The sequence below is a fragment of the Myxine glutinosa genome, chromosome 1 (assembly GCF_964187855.1).
Source record: "Myxine glutinosa chromosome 1, kmMyxGlut1.1, whole genome shotgun sequence".
Classification (NCBI taxonomy): Eukaryota; Metazoa; Chordata; class Myxini; order Myxiniformes; family Myxinidae; genus Myxine; species Myxine glutinosa.
This window is the reverse complement of record NC_136261.1, coordinates 406,512,474-406,531,695: the sequence shown is the minus strand read 5'-3', so window position 1 is coordinate 406,531,695 and position 19,222 is coordinate 406,512,474. Positions and strand designations below refer to the sequence as shown.

Below are 19,222 nucleotides of genomic sequence, written 5' to 3'. Positions count from 1 at the left end.
GGAAAGCCATATTGCTGCGGGAGAAATCACAACATTGAGGTGTTGATTACGCGATTGTTTAAAGTACCCATAAAACGAACTTGGCTGTGTTCCCCAACTTGGCGAGGCAGGAGCGATGGGGCGGGGCCACTGGGCGCGAAGTGGGCGTGGCGTTTGATTCAAACTTCTGCTATATTAATCGCCTCTTCGACCCTTGAATCTGAATGTCCCACAGGTCGAATCAGTCGCACTAGTTGTCCGTACCATGGAGATCCCCACATTCTCTGTAAACACCTCGTACGAGGTCGATGTCAGTGTGGCCGAGGTGGTAAACGCCGATTTTCGAATGCGTTCAAACGAAAAGGTCGAGATGCAGGACCTCAACGACCGATTCGCCACGTACATCGACAAGGTGCACATCCTGGAGCGAAAGAATAGGAGGCTACGTCTGGAGCAGACCGAAGGGGAAGCCCCATCGTCCGTGTACGAGGAGAAGATTCGCGAGTTGACGCGCAATGTGGAGGAGCTGAGAACCCAGAAATGCCATGTCGAAGTGCAGAGGGACAACCTCAACGAGCAGATTAAGGAGCAGCAGCACAAGTGAGTCCGACGGGACGCGCACAAGTCCAGAGACGTTCACCTTTTAATCACCTAATAGCGTCTTCTCCTGTTTGCTTAAAAAACAAAAACAGTTAAAAAATACAAAATGAAAATTGACGATTTTATTCAGCCTCGACCTTTGAGCTTTTGATCTAAAAAAAAAAAATCATTTCCTAGCTTTTGATTGGTTAACCAATTCATTGACCAAATCTGCAAATTATTTAAATTTCAGGTCAATCGGATGAAAATTGATGACTTTATGTGATGCTTACCTTTGACCTTTTGACATTTTAACAAAATTATTAATTTGTCTCTTCCATATTATCATAATAAAGCTTTGTTAAAAATTTGATGACAAAACTCAAATGGTAAATTGAAATTTCAGGTCAATTGGATGAAAATTGATGATTTCACGTGACGCTGACCTTTGACCTTTTGCCAAAATTATTAATTTGCCTTCTCCATATTCTCATAATAAAGCTTTCGTGAAAATTTGATTTGACTTTGAACATTTGAAATAGGTCAAATGGTAAAAAAAAAAATTTACGCACACACACACACACACACACACACACACACACACACAAAGACACATACATGCACACACACACACAAAGACACATACATACACACACACACAGACACACACACACACACACACACACACACACACACACAGAAGTGATTGCAAACCCCATCTGCTGTTGCGCACTGGACGGGCTAATAAGGATAATAATAATAATAATATACAGTGTATTACCTTCCGTGCTCCTCTCTTCCACCACATGTAGGCTGCAGAAGGAGGCCAATCTGCGGGAAGAAGCCGAGAGGAACCTGCAACAAGTGAAGAAGAACCTGCAGGACTCCCACAAGGTGTGGCACAAGGCATTCACTATGGATCTGCTGCGTATTGTACTTGTTAACTAAGTGTATACAGGTAACCCAGATTCCAGGTGTGGCACAATGCATTCACTATGGATCTGCTGTGTATTGTACTTGTTAACCAAGTGTATACAGGTAACCCAGATGCCAGGTGTGGCACAAGGCATTCACTATAGATCTGCTGCGTATTGTACTTGTTAACCAAGTGTATACAGGTAACCCAGATGCCAGGTGTGGCACAAGGCATTCACTATGGATCTGCTGCGTATTGTACTTGTTAACCAAGTGTATACAGGTAACCCAGATGCCAGGTGTGGCACAAGGCATTCACTATGGATCTGCTGCGTATTGTACTTGTTAACCAAGTGTATACAGGTAACCCAGATGCCAGGTGTGGCACAAGGCATTCACTATGGATCTGCTGCGTATTGTACTTGTTAACCAAGTGTATACAGGTAACCCAGATGTCAAGTGTGGCACAAGGCATTCACTATGGATCTGCTGCGTATTGTACTTGTTAACCAAGTGTATACAGGTGCCCAAGTTGCCAGGTGTGGAACAAGGCATTCACTATGGATCTGCTGTGTATTGTACTTGTTAACCAAGTGTCTATAGGTAACCCAGATGTCAGGTATGGCACAACGCATTCACTATGGATCTGCTGCGTATTGCACTTGTTAACCAAGTGTATACAGGTAACCCAGATGCCAGGTGTGGCACAACGCATTCACTATGGATCTGCTGCGTATTGTACTTGTTAACCAAGTGTATACAGGTGCCCAAGTTGCCAGGTGTGGAACAAGACATTCACGATGGATCTACTGTATATTGTACTTGTTAACCAAGTACACACAGGTGTCCCAGACACCATTTGTCGACAAATTGTTTAAGCTTTTGGAACCTGATTGGAGCCGTCTCCTGTAGAATGTGGACAACGCAAAACTGGTACACATCGGGCTCGAACAAAAGATCGAGACTCAGCAACAGGAGATCAACTTCATCAAGCTTCTGTATGAGAAGGTACCAGAGCAACACCTGAGACCTTGCCTTTTTCCTTCATTTGCCTTCACTGCCACTTTTTATCCTTCAACATTCGGTTAACCTGGTGACCTTTTCTTGATGCCAAACATACCTCACCACAGTGGAACACATCTCCAAACACCATCAGCTCCCCCATTTTGACCATTTCCCTTCTCGCCCCACAGGAACTTCGCTACCTGAAGATGCAGCAGTTTCCCGTTGAAGTGGATATGTTACCACCCAATCTGACCGGCTCTTTGCGAGACATCCATGCGGAGTACGAATCCATTGCCACTAAGAAGCTGACTTATGCTGAGGTGTGTTACAACTTCATGGTGCTCTATTACGACTCCGCATCTCCCTCTGTGACGAACACATCTGGCGAATTTGAGTTTCTCACTTTCTAGCTCATGTTGCAGCTCACAATTATTTCAACAACAAAGAGCAGTCAAAGGTTGCAGACCCTCGCCAGGACGTGTTTGTGTGGTGTTTACTGGTTGCTGTGTTTGTGTGGTTTATTGATTACATAGATTTATGTTCAATCCAATATGGCTGCCGAATCACGTGAGCGAAGATGTCATCAATTTAATTCTCCCATACAATTTTTGTGTTGATGATGCTCAATAAATTTGAAACTAATCGAAGCAAGCATTCCACTTGTCAAATTATGACGTCATAATGAAGGCAGTGATGCGATCATCAATAGATATATGTTGTTCACCATGAGGAGTGTCTGAAAATAAGCTATGTTAAAAATATATATATATTCAATTTTTATTTTTCAATTTTTTTTCAATTTTTTTCCATGCGGCAGTTTCGGTGATATAGAGGTGCAAAGTTTTTCAGTTTTTCCAAGATGGCGCCTATACCACGTGACATATGACGTCATAATTATCATTTAATAGTTATACAGGAGGAGGTGCTCGTATGGTGAAATTTTCTTGGCAATCGACCAGTGGTGAACATTTGGACATTGGGTGTTTGAATAAATATGATTCAAGGGGAAGGTAAAACTGAAATCTTTTACTATAAAACTTAACAAATGCGTTCCTTGATCACGATCAGATATCAATAAGATAAACACTTGATAAATGCATTTTGCATAGCAGGTGGTCGCTGGAATGGTCGACCATCTTGAATGCCAGACAATAAAAGAAAGCACAACCACAAAAAGGTGTGCATGCATAATCAATATTAGAAACAAGAAAGAGAGCAATCAGAGATTGCAAACCCTCGCCAGGATGTATCTTCAGTGGTTTTTAAGGCTTTTGTGTTAAATCAAATGTGGCGGCCGAACCACGTGACCGATGACGTCATCATTATTTTTTTTCTAAACTAATTTATTCCCAGATTATGCTCAAGAAATTTCATCTTAATCGGATGAAGTTTTGTACTTGTCGAATTATAGCGTCATAATGGAGGCACCTATGACATCATCATTAACATATTTTATTCCCCATGGAGAGTTCTTTACAATGAGCCATGTCTCAATTTTTTCTGTTCAGCATTTTCGGAGATATAGAGGTACAAAGTTTTTCGGTTTTTCCAAGATAGCGGCCGAACCACGTGACCTATGACGTCATAATTATCATTAAAAAATTATACAGGTGGAGTTGCACCTATGGTAAAAAAAATTCCTGTCAATCGGACCAACGGTTGCAGAATTTAGAGCAGAATTTTTTGAGTTGGAGCAGAATTTAGGCTGCTGATGTGGTGCCCTCTGCTGGTTAGGGCAGTAATTTGGACTGCTGATGTAATGCGCTCTGCTGGTTAGTGCAGTAATTTGGACTGCTGATGTAATGCGCTCTGCTGGTTAGGGCAGTAATTTGGACTGCTGATGTAATGCGCTCTGCTGGTTAGGGCAGTAATTTGGACTGCTGATGTAATGCGCTCTGCTGGTTAGTGCAGTAATTTGGACTGCTGATGTAATGCGCTCTGCTGGTTAGTGCAGTAATTTGGACTGCTGATGTGGTGCCCTCTGCTGGTTAGGGCAGTAATTTGGACTGCTGATGTAATGCCCTCTGCTGGTTAAGGCAGTAATTTGGACTGCTGATGTAATGCGCTCTGCTGGTTGGGGCAGTAATTTGGACTGCTGATGTAATGCGCTCTGCTGGTTAGGGCAGTAATTTGGACTGCTGATGTAATGCGCTCTGCTGGTTGGGGCAGTAATTTGGACTGCTGATGTAATGCGCTCTGCTGGTTAGTGCAGTAATTTGGACTGCTGATGTAATGCGCTCTGCTGGTTAGTGCAGTAATTTGGACTGCTGATGTAATGCGCTCTGCTGGTTAGGGCAGTAATTTGGACTGCTGATGTAATGCGCTCTGCTGGTTAGGGCAGTAATTTGGACTGCTGATGTAATGCGCTCTGCTGGTCAGTGCAGTAATTTGCACTGCTGATGTAATGTGCTCTGCTGGTTGGGGCAGTAATTTGTATTGCTGATGTGGTGCCCTTTGTTGCTCAGAGCAGGAATTTGGACCGCTGATGTAGTGCTCTCTGAATATATTCGACCTCAAAAATAGTTGGTGGTTGAATTCAGTTGGCTGATATGAAATTCCATTTTCAAATTTCAAGCCAATCGGTTGTAAATTGAGGATTTTAGAAATTCGAAAAAAAGTGGTTGCCCTTTGGCCAATGTTGACCTTTTCACCTATGCTGATCTCAAAAATAGTTGGTGGTTGAATTGAGTAAGCTGATATGTAAATCCTATTCAAATTTCAAGTCAATCGGATTAAAATTGACGATTTTAGAAATTTGAAAAAAAGTGGTTGACGTTTTGACCACAAAAATATATAGGATTTTGTCGGACCACGAACTCTACCATTTGGTGAAGTTTCGTGAAGATCGGTTTAAAATTGTGACCTGTAGGCAAGTATAAGTGAGCGGACAGACAAACAAACACACACGCAAACACACAAACCGGAGTGATCAACGTACTTGCAAAAACATACATATATATTTGCCAAGTAATGAAAAATCACTCATAGAGCGACACTTGGCAAAAGAGAACAAAGCATAATGGCACTCAGTAGAGCATCTTTTTACCCTCAAAAATAGTTGGTGGTTGAATTAAGTGACCTGATGTGCAAATCATCTTCAAATTTCAAGTTAATCAGATAAAAATTGACAATTTTAGAAATTCGGGCTATGTTGGACATTTTGGCCTATGTTGACCTCAAAAATTGTCGGTGGTTGCTTTCATGAAGTTAATATGAAAATCCTATTCAGATCTCAAGTCAATCGGATGAAAATTGAGGACTTCAGAAATCTGAGAATAGCCGTTGACCTTTGGCCTATGTTGACCGATGTTGATCTCAAAAATAGTTGGTGCTTGAATTAAGCTTGCTGATATGAAAATCCTATTCAAATTTCAAGTCAATCAGATTAAATTGAGGATTTTAGAAATTCGAAAAGGTTGTTGACCTTTTGGCTGGTGTTGACCTTTTGGCCTATGTTGATCTTTTGACCTTTTGACCTCAAAAATATGTAGGATTTTGTCGGACCACAAACTCTACCATTTGGTGAAGTTTCGTGAAGATCAGTTTAAAATTGTGACCTGCAGGCAAGTATAAGAAGCGGACAGATAAACAAACACATAAACACACACACAAACAAACACACAAACACACACACAAACAAACACACACAAACCGGAGTGATCAACATACTTGTCCAAAAAACTTATTTTGCCAAGTAACAAAAACAAACAAACAAACAAACACACAAACAGGAGTGATCAACATACTTGTGAAAAAATTTTTTCCGCCAAGTAATAAGATGTATGCCATACGTAGCACGATACTTGGAAAATCCATAAAATACGTTGTTGGCCTATGATGACCCCAAAAATACTTTATGGTTCAATTCAGTGTCCAAATATACAAATCCTCTTAAAATTTCAAGTCAATCGGATGAAAATTGAGGATTTTAGAAATTTGGCCTATGTTGACCTTTTTACGGATGTTGACCTCAAAATTAGTTGGGGGTTGAATTCAGTGACCAGATATACAAATCCTCTTCAAATTTCAAGTTAATCGGATGAGAATTGAGGATTTTAGAAATTTGGCCTATGTTGACCTTTTGGCCTATGTTGACCTCAAAAATACTTGGTGGTTGAATTCAGTGACCACATGTGCAAATCCTCTTAAACTTTCAAGTCAATCGGATAAAAATTGAAGATTTTAGAAATTTGGCCTATGTTGAACTTTTGGCCTATGTTGACCTTTTGGCCTATATTGACCTTTTCGCCTATGTTGACCTCAAAAATACTTGATGGTTGAATTCAGTGACCAGGTGTGCAAATCGTCTTAAAATTTTAAAGTAAATTAGGTGAAAATTGAGGATTTCAGAACTTTGGTTTATGTTGACATTTTGGCCTATGTTGACCTCAAAAATAGTTGGCGGTTGAATTCAGTGACCATATGTGCAAATCCTATTAAAATTTCAAGTCAATCAGATGAAAATTGACCATTTTAGAAATTTGACAAAGTTGGTGACCTTTGGCCTATGTTGACCTATTGACCTTTTTGCCCCAAAAACAATAGGCTTCTGGCTTATGACCAACTCTACCATTTGGTGAGGTTTCGTAAAGATCGGTTGAAAATTGTGATCTGTAGGCGACTGACATGCAGACAGACAGACAGAATAACGCAAAAGACCAACCAATATAAAACATAACCTCCATCTACCTTTGGTGGTGGAGGTAAACAGACAGACAGACAGACAGACAGGGGTGAAAACATAACCTCCAACCACCTTTGGTGGCAGAGGTAATGAAGGTAAACAATTCAAATCAACTTCAAAACACGAAATATGTCATGCATAGATAGCATGATACTTGTGAAATCCCTCAAATAAGTTGCTGACCTTTGGCCTATGTTGACCTTTTGGCCAATGTTGACCTTAAAAAAAATTCGTGGTTGAATTCATTTATCTGATATGCAAATCCTCTTCAAATTTCAAGTCAATCGGATGAAAATTGAGGATTTTAGAAATTTGGCCTATGTTGACCTCAAAAATACATTGTGGTTGAATTTAGTGACCAGATATATGCAAATGCTGTTAAAATTTCAAATCCTCTTCAAAAAGAATTTTGAAAAAAGTCAATCGGATGAAAATTGAGGATTTTAGAAATTGTTGAACTTTGGTTCACAAGTTGTTGAACTTTGTTTTTTAAATGGGCTTTGTTGAACTTTGTTCACTTTGTTCATTTCACAGTTCACAAGTTGTTTAACTTTGGCCTCTGTTGACCTTTTGGCCCACTCCATCATTTGGTGAAGTTTCGTAGAGATCGGTTTAAAATTGTCACCAGTAGGCGATTGACATGCAAACAGACAAAGAAACAAACAGACAGACAGTATACCGCACAAGACCAACCAATATATTTGAGAAATCTTCGATTTCCACAAGTAACAAATGTACAATTCCCATCGTATTTTCCTTATAATGGCAAACACAGACATCATTCCTCACCACTTGGTTGCAACACCGTTTCTGAATATAATGATGTGCTTCTGTTCCCATGTCGTTTGTAACAGTTGATAGAACTGAGCGTGGCTGCAGCTCGGAACAACGAGTCACTGTGTGAAGCTAAACTGGAAGCGAATTTATACCGCGGACGAATGCAGAGCCTGAAGGACGAGATAGGCTCTCTCGAAGGAGAAGTAAGTTGAAAGTGCAGTTCAGTAATCCCTCAGTTATACGGACATTCAACATCCGGAAATTTGCTTCAACGGAGATGAGTAATTAGGGATAAAATTTTGAAATTTTGCATCTCAAAAAAACCAAAAACCCATATATATATATATATATATATATATATATATATATATATACTGTATATATATATATATATATATATATATATATATATATACATATATATATATATATATATATATATATATATATATGTATATATATATATATATATATATATATATACATATATATATATATATATAAATACAGTGGTACCTCGGCTTACGAGTTTAATCCGTTCCGTGACGGAGCTCGTAAGCCAAATCGCTCGTAAGTCAAAGCAAATTTTCCCATTCAAATGCATTGAAATGCTATTAATCCGTTCCAGCCTCAAAAAAAAAACACCAATTTTTTTTGTTAGGTGCTTTTAAATAACAAAAATGTACTTTATAAATAACAAATAATGTATAAACAAGCACGACCTCGTATATACTGTACATAATACAAGAGAATGTAAAGAAATAAACTGGTTTTATTAAGCAGAGGAGAAGAGCATGCCAGGTGAGGTGTGCGTGTTGTCGACTTGGCGAGGCAGTACGATCGTACTCCTTCTACGATATGTACGATTTTGAAGCAGAAGGAGTCCATAAAGGCTATAACGCCAGCCAAGGGCGTTACGATTATTTCAAAGCTCCGGACCTCTATCCATGAAGATATGGAGAAGTTGTTGTTTGTGTGGTTGAAGGAGAAGCAGCTCGCAGGAGATACCGTGACCGAGAGCATCATGTGTTTGAAAAGATTGAAACTCGGATATCGAGCACGGACCACGAGGTGTTTTTTCTTTTTTCTTAATCTCGGTTTCAGTGAACTTTTGCTCTGTGCTCACGTGTACTGTACCTGTACCTGTAATGGTACGTCAGAGGATGGCACCTGTTGTCATCATATTAAGTGCAAGATGTTCTGCATCGTAAGTTGGTACACCGTGGTCTTTCGGCGGTGTTTAAGCCGGCCGTCTTGGCTTCTGTCACCATTGGCATTGAGTCTTTCGATGTAGGTAGGTCGTTGTGTGCCGGTGCCTTGGCCGAATTCCTTCATTGCTGCATTGTTAGCTCACCTGGTTTTTTATACCACATCTTTGGTTATCGGACCAGCGAATGACGTCATCTCCAAAGTATGGCTTATTCTCACTTGTCTTGGACGATCTTCTACTTCTAGCCTTCCACCGTGCATTTGGTGTCCACTGTACTTACTGTACAGTGCCTGGTAAAATTGATGTAATGGGTTTTTGACCGTCAACGCCATGAACCGTCATGAACCGTCATGAACCGTCATGAACCGTCAACGCCATGAACCGCTAACACTCAAAAGCCCATTTATCGCGCCTTATAAAGCAAAACGCAAACCGAAAGCCATGCCTCTCAAGCGAGGCGTGCTTCCGTGGTCACGTGATCCACAGGTGTAGCTCATTATACCCGCACGCGCGACACGCTTTGGCGGTCACGTGACCAGCCACTCTGGAGGCGGGGATCCCCGCCGATGACGTCACCGGCTGGAGCAAGGAGATTCCTCGCTCATGTATTTCGACGATTGCGTGTTTTATATCCAAGCAGAGATGCTTTCACGGCAAGATAACCACGTGACCGGAACCGGAAGCCACAACCGGAAAATTCAAAAAAATAAATTTTTTGAGCTCGTACATCGGATCTCGGCTCGTATCCCAAAGCAACAAACCGCCCGAGCGACGGCTCGTATCCCGAAAAACTCGTACGTTGGGGCACTCGTAAGCCGAGGTACCACTGTATATATATATATAATAATACCGTAAGGACTCGACTTTGTTATCCCTTTTACGCCGCACCCAGTGACCCGATGCCCACGGCACTAATGGATTTACGATCTACGAACCGTGCTCTTTGTTTATCACGTATAGGCATACTCGAAAAATCTGAATTAGCCGACCTTGGGGCCCAAAAGCATCCGATTAACGGCCGATACGACGCCATCTTACGACGCCATCGTATTGGCGTCTGCTGGGCGAAGGCGAAGCGAGCCGTCCGCTGATTGGACAGTCGAAGGCGACAGCAAGCCGTCCGCTGATTGGACAGTCGAAGGCGACAGCAAGCCGTCCACTGAGTGGACAATCCAGAGCATGCATTTGTGCCGGTGTCGATCGCGGTGTACGCTGACCTCATCAGGTGGGTTTACCATCATTTCTTCCATATACTGTGATTACAACGTGCTGAAACCGATCAGCAGCCCATCAGTATCATATGAAGCAATAAATACCAAGGCTTCAGCTTCTGAAAGCTTAAAACAAAGTGTACTTCGCCGAGTGACGAAACGTATGCATAGGCCGAGGCACTACCTATCCAGTTGTTGTGTTTCCATTGTGGCCATGATCTCAACAAATGGCGTAGGCCATGTGGCGTCGGGTAGGTCATGATCAGGCCCCCCCCCCCCCCCCCTTTCGTTTCACCAACTCCTGCATCTGCCACTGTTCATGATTATCAAAGTAGGCTTTACCCTGTTCACGATAAGGTAGAAATCAGTGAGTTGTATGCGAAGAGATAAAAGGATGGCATTGACTTCGAGACGGTACGTGATAGTTGGCTGCGGCTGGCTGATGCCACGTTTTTTTTCCCTAAGTGCCATGGATGCTGATGGACATAATAAAGGTATCATCTGATCTCTCATCGTAATATTACCCGATGGAAATGAACTGTTTCTTTGTTTGTCATTTCCTGTGCAATAATGTCAAATTGATAAGTCAGACATCCTTTTCTATTGACAGCTGCTCTCCTTTTCGAGGGCATCGTCTATTGATATGCATGTTCTTCTTTCATATAATTTTACACATTCACAATCAGTATTTCAATTCTTTCAGACATTGGAAAGGAAGTTGACTCACAGGCCAACTCTCTGGCTCAATCACAGGCCGACGCACAGGCGATGTAATTGTGAGTAGCATTTTTGCACAAGTGAAAATTGATCTTTCTTCCTAACTCTTACTCGGACAAGCAAATCCCCTATGCCATCCATAATGGTACACTCTATCCATACACCACATCCTCCCTTCCGTGGATGTTCCACGGGTTTCGGCTAGTCTATATAATAATAGCGTAAGGACTCGACTTTGTTATCCCTTTTACGCCGCACCCAGTGACCCGATGCCCACGGCACTAATGGGTTTACGATCTACGAACCGCGCTCTTTGTTTATCATGCACAGCCATACTCGAAAAATCTGAATTAGCCGACATTGGGGCCCAAAAGCATCCGATTAACTGCCGATACGACGCCATCTTACGACGCCATCGTATTGGCGTCTGCTGGGCGAAGGCGAAGCAAGCCGTCCGCTGATTGGACAGGCGAAGGCGAAAGCAAGCCGTCCACTGAGTGGACAATCCAGAGCATGCATTTGTGCCGGTGTCGGCGATCGTTGTTCATATACGCACTCTTCATTCTCATCTTTCTTCCTAACTCTTACTCGGACAAGCAAATCCCCTATGCCATCCATAATGGTACACTCTATCCATACACCACATCCTCCCTTCCGTGGATGTTCCACGGGTTTCGGCTAGTATATATATATACTAGCTTGGCTCGGCTCGCTACGCTCGCCTCACCAGGTGGCGTTGCTGAGGAACGGGCTTATTTTAGCTAAGGCTAATGACTGTACCTGAGTTGCTGTGTTGTCATGATTTACACCAATCATAATACAAACAATTACTTTGCACAAATGTATTTGTTGTGTTTGTGATATTACATTTTTATCGGCAATTTAGGTTTAAAATTTAGGTTGAATGTTTTTTTTTCAAGAAAGAACCCGTCAGCACATACCTAGGGGAGGGGTAGTTGCAGACTGGAAGTTTGGGACAATTACACCTCACCACCACGTAATTCAAAACACCTCACCACCAAGTAATTCAAAACACCTCACAGCCATAAAACACGTAATAAAAACACCTCACCACCACAAAATTAAAAACACCTCACCACCACGAAATTGAAAACACCTCACAGCCATAAAACACGTAATAAAAACACCTCACAGCCATAAAACACGTAAAAAAAACACACCACCACAAAATTAAAAACACATCACAGCCATAAAACACGTAATAAAAACACCTCACAGCCATAAAACACGTAATAAAAACAGCCACAGCCATAAAACACGTAATAAAAACACCTCAACACCACAAAATTAAAAACACCTCAGCCATCAAACACGTAATAAAAACACCTCACAGCCATAAAACACTTAATAAAAACACCTCACAGCCATAAAACACGTAATAAAAACACCTCACAGCCATAAAACACGGAAGAAAAACACCCACAGCCATAAAACACGTAATAAAAACACATCAACACCACAAAATTAAAAACACCTCACCACCACGAAATTGAAAACACCTCACAGCCATAAAACACATCATGAAAACACCTCACAGCCATAAAACACGTAATAAAAACACCTCACAGCCATAAAACACGGAAGAAAAACACCCACAGCCATAAAACACGTAATAAAAACACCTCACCACCACAAAATTAAAAACACCTCACCACCACGAAATTGAAAACACCTCACAGCCATAAAACACATAATAAAAACACCTCACAGCAATAAAACACATAATAAAAACACCTCACCACCACAAAATTAAAAACACCTCACCACCACGAAATTGAAAACACCTCACAGCCATAAAACACGTCATGAAAACACCTCACAGCCATAAAACACGTAATAAAAACACCTCACAGCCATAAAACATGTAAAAAACAACACACCACCACAAAATTAAAAACACATCACAGCCATAAAACACGTAATAAAAACACCTCACAGCCATAAAACACGTAATAAAAACAGCCACATCCATAAAACACATAATAAAAACACCTCAACACCACAAAATTAAAAACACCTCAGCCATAAAACACGTAATAAAAACACCTCACAGCCATAAAACACGTAATAAAAACACCTCAGCCATAAAACACGTAATAAAAACACCTCACAGCCATAAAACACGTAATAAAAACACCTCACAGCCATAAAACATGTAATAAAACACCTCACAGCCATAAAACACGTAATAAAAACACCTCACCACCACAAAATTAAAAACACCACCACCACGAAATTGAAAACACCTCACAGCCATAAAACACGTCATGAAAACACCTCACAGCCATAAAACACGTAAAAAAAACACACCACCACAAAATTAAAAACACATCACAGCCATAAAACACGTAATAAAAACACCTCACAGCCATAAAACACGGAAGAAAAACACCTCAACACCACAAAATTAAAAACACCTCAGCCATCAAACACGCAATAAAAACACCTCACAGCCATAAAACACATCATAAAAACACCTCACAGCCATAAAACACGTAATAAAAACACCTCACAGCCATAAAACACAAAATTAAAAACACCTCACCACCACGAAATTGAAAACACCTCACAGCCATAAAACACATAATAAAAACACCTCACAGCAATAAAACACGCAATAAAAACACCTCACCACCACGAAATTGAAAACACCTGACAGCCATAAAACACGTTTAAAAAACACCTCACCACCACAAAATTAAAAACACCTCAGCCATAAAACACGTTTAAAAAACACCTCACAGCCACGAAATTAAAAACACCTCACCACCACGAAATTAAAAACACCTCACAGCCATAAAACACGGAAGAAAAACACCCACAGCCATAAAACACGTAATAAAAACACCTCAACACCACAAAATTAAAAACACCTCACAGCAATAAAACACGCAATAAAAACACCTCATAGCCACGAAATTGAAAACACCTCACAGCCATAAAACACGTAATAAAAACATCTCACAGCCACAAAACACGTAATAAAAACACCTCACAGCCATAAAACACGTAATAAAAACATCTCACAGCCACAAAACACGTAATAAAAACATCTCACAGCCATAAAACACGTAATAAAAACACCTCACAGCCATAAAACACGTAATAAAAACACCTCACAGCCATAAAACACGTAATAAAAACATCTCACAGCCATAAAACACATAATAAAAACACCTCACAGCAATAAAACACGTAATAAAAACACCTCACCACCACGAAATTAAAAACACCTCACCACCACGAAATTGAAAACACCTCACAGCCATAAAACACATCATGAAAACACCTCACAGCCATAAAACACATAATAAAAACACCTCACAGCAATAAAACACGCAATAAAAACACCTCACCACCACAAAATTAAAAACACCTCACCACCACGAAATTGAAAACACCTCACAGCCATAAAACACATCATGAAAACACCTCACAGCCATAAAACACATAATAAAAACACCTCACAGCAATAAAACACGCAATAAAAACACCTCACCACCACGAAATTGAAAACACCTCACAGCCATAAAACACATCATGAAAACACCTCACAGCCATAAAACACATAATAAAAACACCTCACAGCAATAAAACACGCAATAAAAACACCTCACCACCACAAAATTAAAAACACATCACAACCATAAAACACGTAATAAAAACACCTCACAGCAATAAAACACGCAATAAAAACACCTCACCACCACAAAATTAAAAACACCTCACAGCCATAAAACACATAATAAAAACACCTCACAGCAATAAAACACGCAATAAAAACACCTCACCACCACGAAATTGAAAACACCTGACAGCCATAAAACACGTTTAAAAAACACCTCACCACCACAAAATTAAAAACACCTCAGCCATAAAACACGTAATAAAAACACCTCACAGCCATAAAACACATAATAAAAACACCTCACAGCAATAAAACACGCAATAAAAACACCTCACCACCACAAAATTAAAAACACATCACAACCATAAAACACGTAATAAAAACACCTCACAGCAATAAAACACGCAATAAAAACACCTCACCACCACAAAATTAAAAACACCTCACAGCCATAAAACACATCATGAAAACACCTCACAGCCATAAAACACATAATAAAAACACCTCACAGCAATAAAACACGCAATAAAAACACCTCACCACCACAAAATTAAAAACACCTCACAGCCATAAAACACATAATAAAAACACCTCACAGCAATAAAACACGCAATAAAAACACCTCACCACCACGAAATTGAAAACACCTGACAGCCATAAAACACGTTTAAAAAACACCTCACCACCACAAAATTAAAAACACCTCAGCCATAAAACACGTTTAAAAAACACCTCACAACCACGAAATTAAAAACACCTCACCACCACGAAATTAAAAACACCTCACAGCCATAAAACACGGAAGAAAAACACCCACAGCCATAAAACACGTAATAAAAACACCTCAACACCACAAAATTAAAAACACCTCACAGCCATAAAACACGTAATAAAAACACCTCACCAGCACGAAATTAAAAACACCTCACAGCCATAAAACACGTAATAAAAACATCTCACAGCCACAAAACACGTAATAAAAACACCTCACAGCCATAAAACACGTAATAAAAACATCTCACAGCCACAAAACATGTAATAAAAACATCTCACAGCCATAAAACACGTAATAAAAACACCTCACAGCCATAAAACACGTAATAAAAACACCTCACAGCCATAAAACACGTAATAAAAACATCTCACAGCCATAAAACACATAATAAAAACACCTCACAGCAATAAAACACGTAATAAAAACACCTCACCACCACGAAATTAAAAACACCTCACCACCACGAAATTGAAAACACCTCACAGCCATAAAACACATCATGAAAACACCTCACAGCCATAAAACACGTAATAAAAACAGCCACAGCCATAAAACACGTAATAAAAACACCTCAACACCACAAAATTAAAAACACCTCAGCCATCAAACACGTAATAAAAACACCTCACAGCCATAAAACACTTAATAAAAACACCTCACAGCCATAAAACACGTAATAAAAACACCTCACAGCCATAAAACACGGAAGAAAAACACCCACAGCCATAAAACACGTAATAAAAACACATCAACACCACAAAATTAAAAACACCTCACCACCACGAAATTGAAAACACCTCACAGCCATAAAACACATCACGAAAACACCTCACAGCCATAAAACACGTAATAAAAACACCTCACAGCCATAAAACACGGAAGAAAAACACCCACAGCCATAAAACACGTAATAAAAACACCTCACCACCACAAAATTAAAAACACCTCACCACCACGAAATTGAAAACACCTCACAGCCATAAAACACATAATAAAAACACCTCACAGCAATAAAACACATAATAAAAACACCTCACCACCACAAAATTAAAAACACCTCACCACCACGAAATTGAAAACACCTCACAGCCATAAAACACGTCATGAAAACACCTCACAGCCATAAAACACGTAATAAAAACACCTCACAGCCATAAAACACGTAATAAAAACAGCCACATCCATAAAACACATAATAAAAACACCTCAACACCACAAAATTAAAAACACCTCAGCCATAAAACACGTAATAAAAACACCTCACAGCCATAAAACACTTAATAAAAACACCTCACAGCCATAAAACACGTAATAAAAACAGCCACATCCATAAAACACATAATAAAAACACCTCAACACCACAAAATTAAAAACACCTCAGCCATAAAACACGTAATAAAAACACCTCACAGCCATAAAACACGTAATAAAAACACCTCAGCCATAAAACACGTAATAAAAACACCTCACAGCCATAAAACACGTAATAAAAACACCTCACAGCCATAAAACATGTAATAAAACACCTCACAGCCATAAAACACGTAATAAAAACACCTCACCACCACAAAATTAAAAACACCACCACCACGAAATTGAAAACACCTCACAGCCATAAAACACGTCATGAAAACACCTCACAGCCATAAAACACGTAAAAAAAACACACCACCACAAAATTAAAAACACATCACAGCCATAAAACACCTCACAGCCATAAAACACGGAAGAAAAACACCTCAACACCACAAAATTAAAAACACCTCAGCCATCAAACACGCAATAAAAACACCTCACAGCCATAAAACACATCATAAAAACACCTCACAGCCATAAAACACGTAATAAAAACACCTCACAGCCATAAAACACAAAATTAAAAACACCTCACCACCACGAAATTGAAAACACCTCACAGCCATAAAACACATAATAAAAACACCTCACAGCAATAAAACATGCAATAAAAACACCTCACCACCACGAAATTGAAAACACCTGACAGCCATAAAACACGTTTAAAAAACACCTCACCACCACAAAATTAAAAACACCTCAGCCATAAAACACGTTTAAAAAACACCTCACAGCCACGAAATTAAAAACACCTCACCACCACGAAATTAAAAACACCTCACAGCCATAAAACACGGAAGAAAAACACCCACAGCCATAAAACACGTAATAAAAACACCTCAACACCACAAAATTAAAAACACCTCACAGCCATAAAACACGTAATAAAAACACCTCACCAGCACGAAATTAAAAACACCTCACAGCAATAAAACACGCAATAAAAACACCTCATAGCCACGAAATTGAAAACACCTCACAGCCATAAAACACGTAATAAAAACATCTCACAGCCATAAAACACGTAATAAAAACATCTCACAGCCACAAAACACGTAATAAAAACATCTCACAGCCATAAAACACGTAATAAAAACACCTCACAGCCATAAAACACGTAATAAAAACACCTCACAGCCATAAAACACGTAATAAAAACATCTCACAGCCATAAAACACATAATAAAAACACCTCACAGCAATAAAACACGTAATAAAAACACCTCACCACCACGAAATTAAAAACACCTCACCACCACGAAATTGAAAACACCTCACAGCCATAAAACACATCATGAAAACACCTCACAGCCATAAAACACATAATAAAAACACCTCACAGCAATAAAACACGCAATAAAAACACCTCACCACCACAAAATTAAAAACACCTCACCACCACGAAATTAAAAACACCTCACAGCCATAAAACACGGAAGAAAAACACCCACAGCCATAAAACACGCAATAAAAACACCTCACCACCACGAAATTGAAAACACCTCACAGCCATAAAACACATCATGAAAACACCTCACAGCCATAAAACACATAATAAAAACACCTCACAGCAATAAAACACGCAATAAAAACACCTCACCACCACGAAATTGAAAACACCTCACAGCCATAAAACACGTCATGAAAACACCTCACCAGCACGAAATTAAAAACACCTCACAGCCATAAAACACGGAAGAAAAACACCCACAGCCATAAAACACGTAATAAAAACACCTCAACACCACAAAATTAAAAACACCTCACCACCACGAAATTGAAAACACCTCACAGCCATAAAACACATCATGAAAACACCTCACAGCCATAAAACACGTAATAAAAACACCTCACAGCCATAAAACACGGAAGAAAAACACCCACAGCCATAAAACACGTAATAAAAACACCTCAACACCACAAAATTAAAAACACCTCACCACCACGAAATTGAAAACACCTCACAGCCATAAAACACATCATGAAAACACCTCACAGCCATAAAACACGTAATAAAAACATCTCACAGCCACAAAACACGTAATAAAAACACCTCACAGCCATAAAACACGTAATAAAAACACCTCACAGCCATAAAACACGTAATAAAAACACCTCACAGCCATAAAACACGTAATAAAAACACCTCACCACCATAAAATTAAAAACACCTCACCACCACGAAATTGAAAACACCTCACAGCCATAAAACACATCATGAAAACACCTCACAGCCATAAAACACATAATAAAAACACCTCACAGCAATAAAATACGCAATAAAAACACCTCACCACCACGAAATTGAAAACACCTCACAGCCATAAAACACGTCATGAAAACACCTCACAGCCATAAAACACGT

General features: G+C 39.7%; 1 protein-coding gene across 2 annotated transcripts in view; it reads left to right on the top strand.

Annotated features, from left to right (window-relative positions):
• The first annotated feature begins 211 nt into the window (after positions 1-211).
• LOC137417230 (vimentin-like) overlaps positions 212-19,222 on the top strand; it is a 95,619-nt gene continuing 76,608 nt past the window's right edge. For both annotated transcript variants that reach the window (XM_078770474.1, XM_078770473.1), the window contains exons 1-5: positions 212-579; positions 1,371-1,452; positions 2,386-2,481; positions 2,667-2,798; positions 8,017-8,142. In XM_078770474.1, coding sequence (XP_078626600.1) covers positions 245-579; positions 1,371-1,452; positions 2,386-2,481; positions 2,667-2,798; positions 8,017-8,142 — 771 coding nt within the window. In that variant the 5' untranslated portion in view covers positions 212-244. The remainder of the gene's footprint in view (positions 580-1,370; positions 1,453-2,385; positions 2,482-2,666; positions 2,799-8,016; positions 8,143-19,222) is intronic.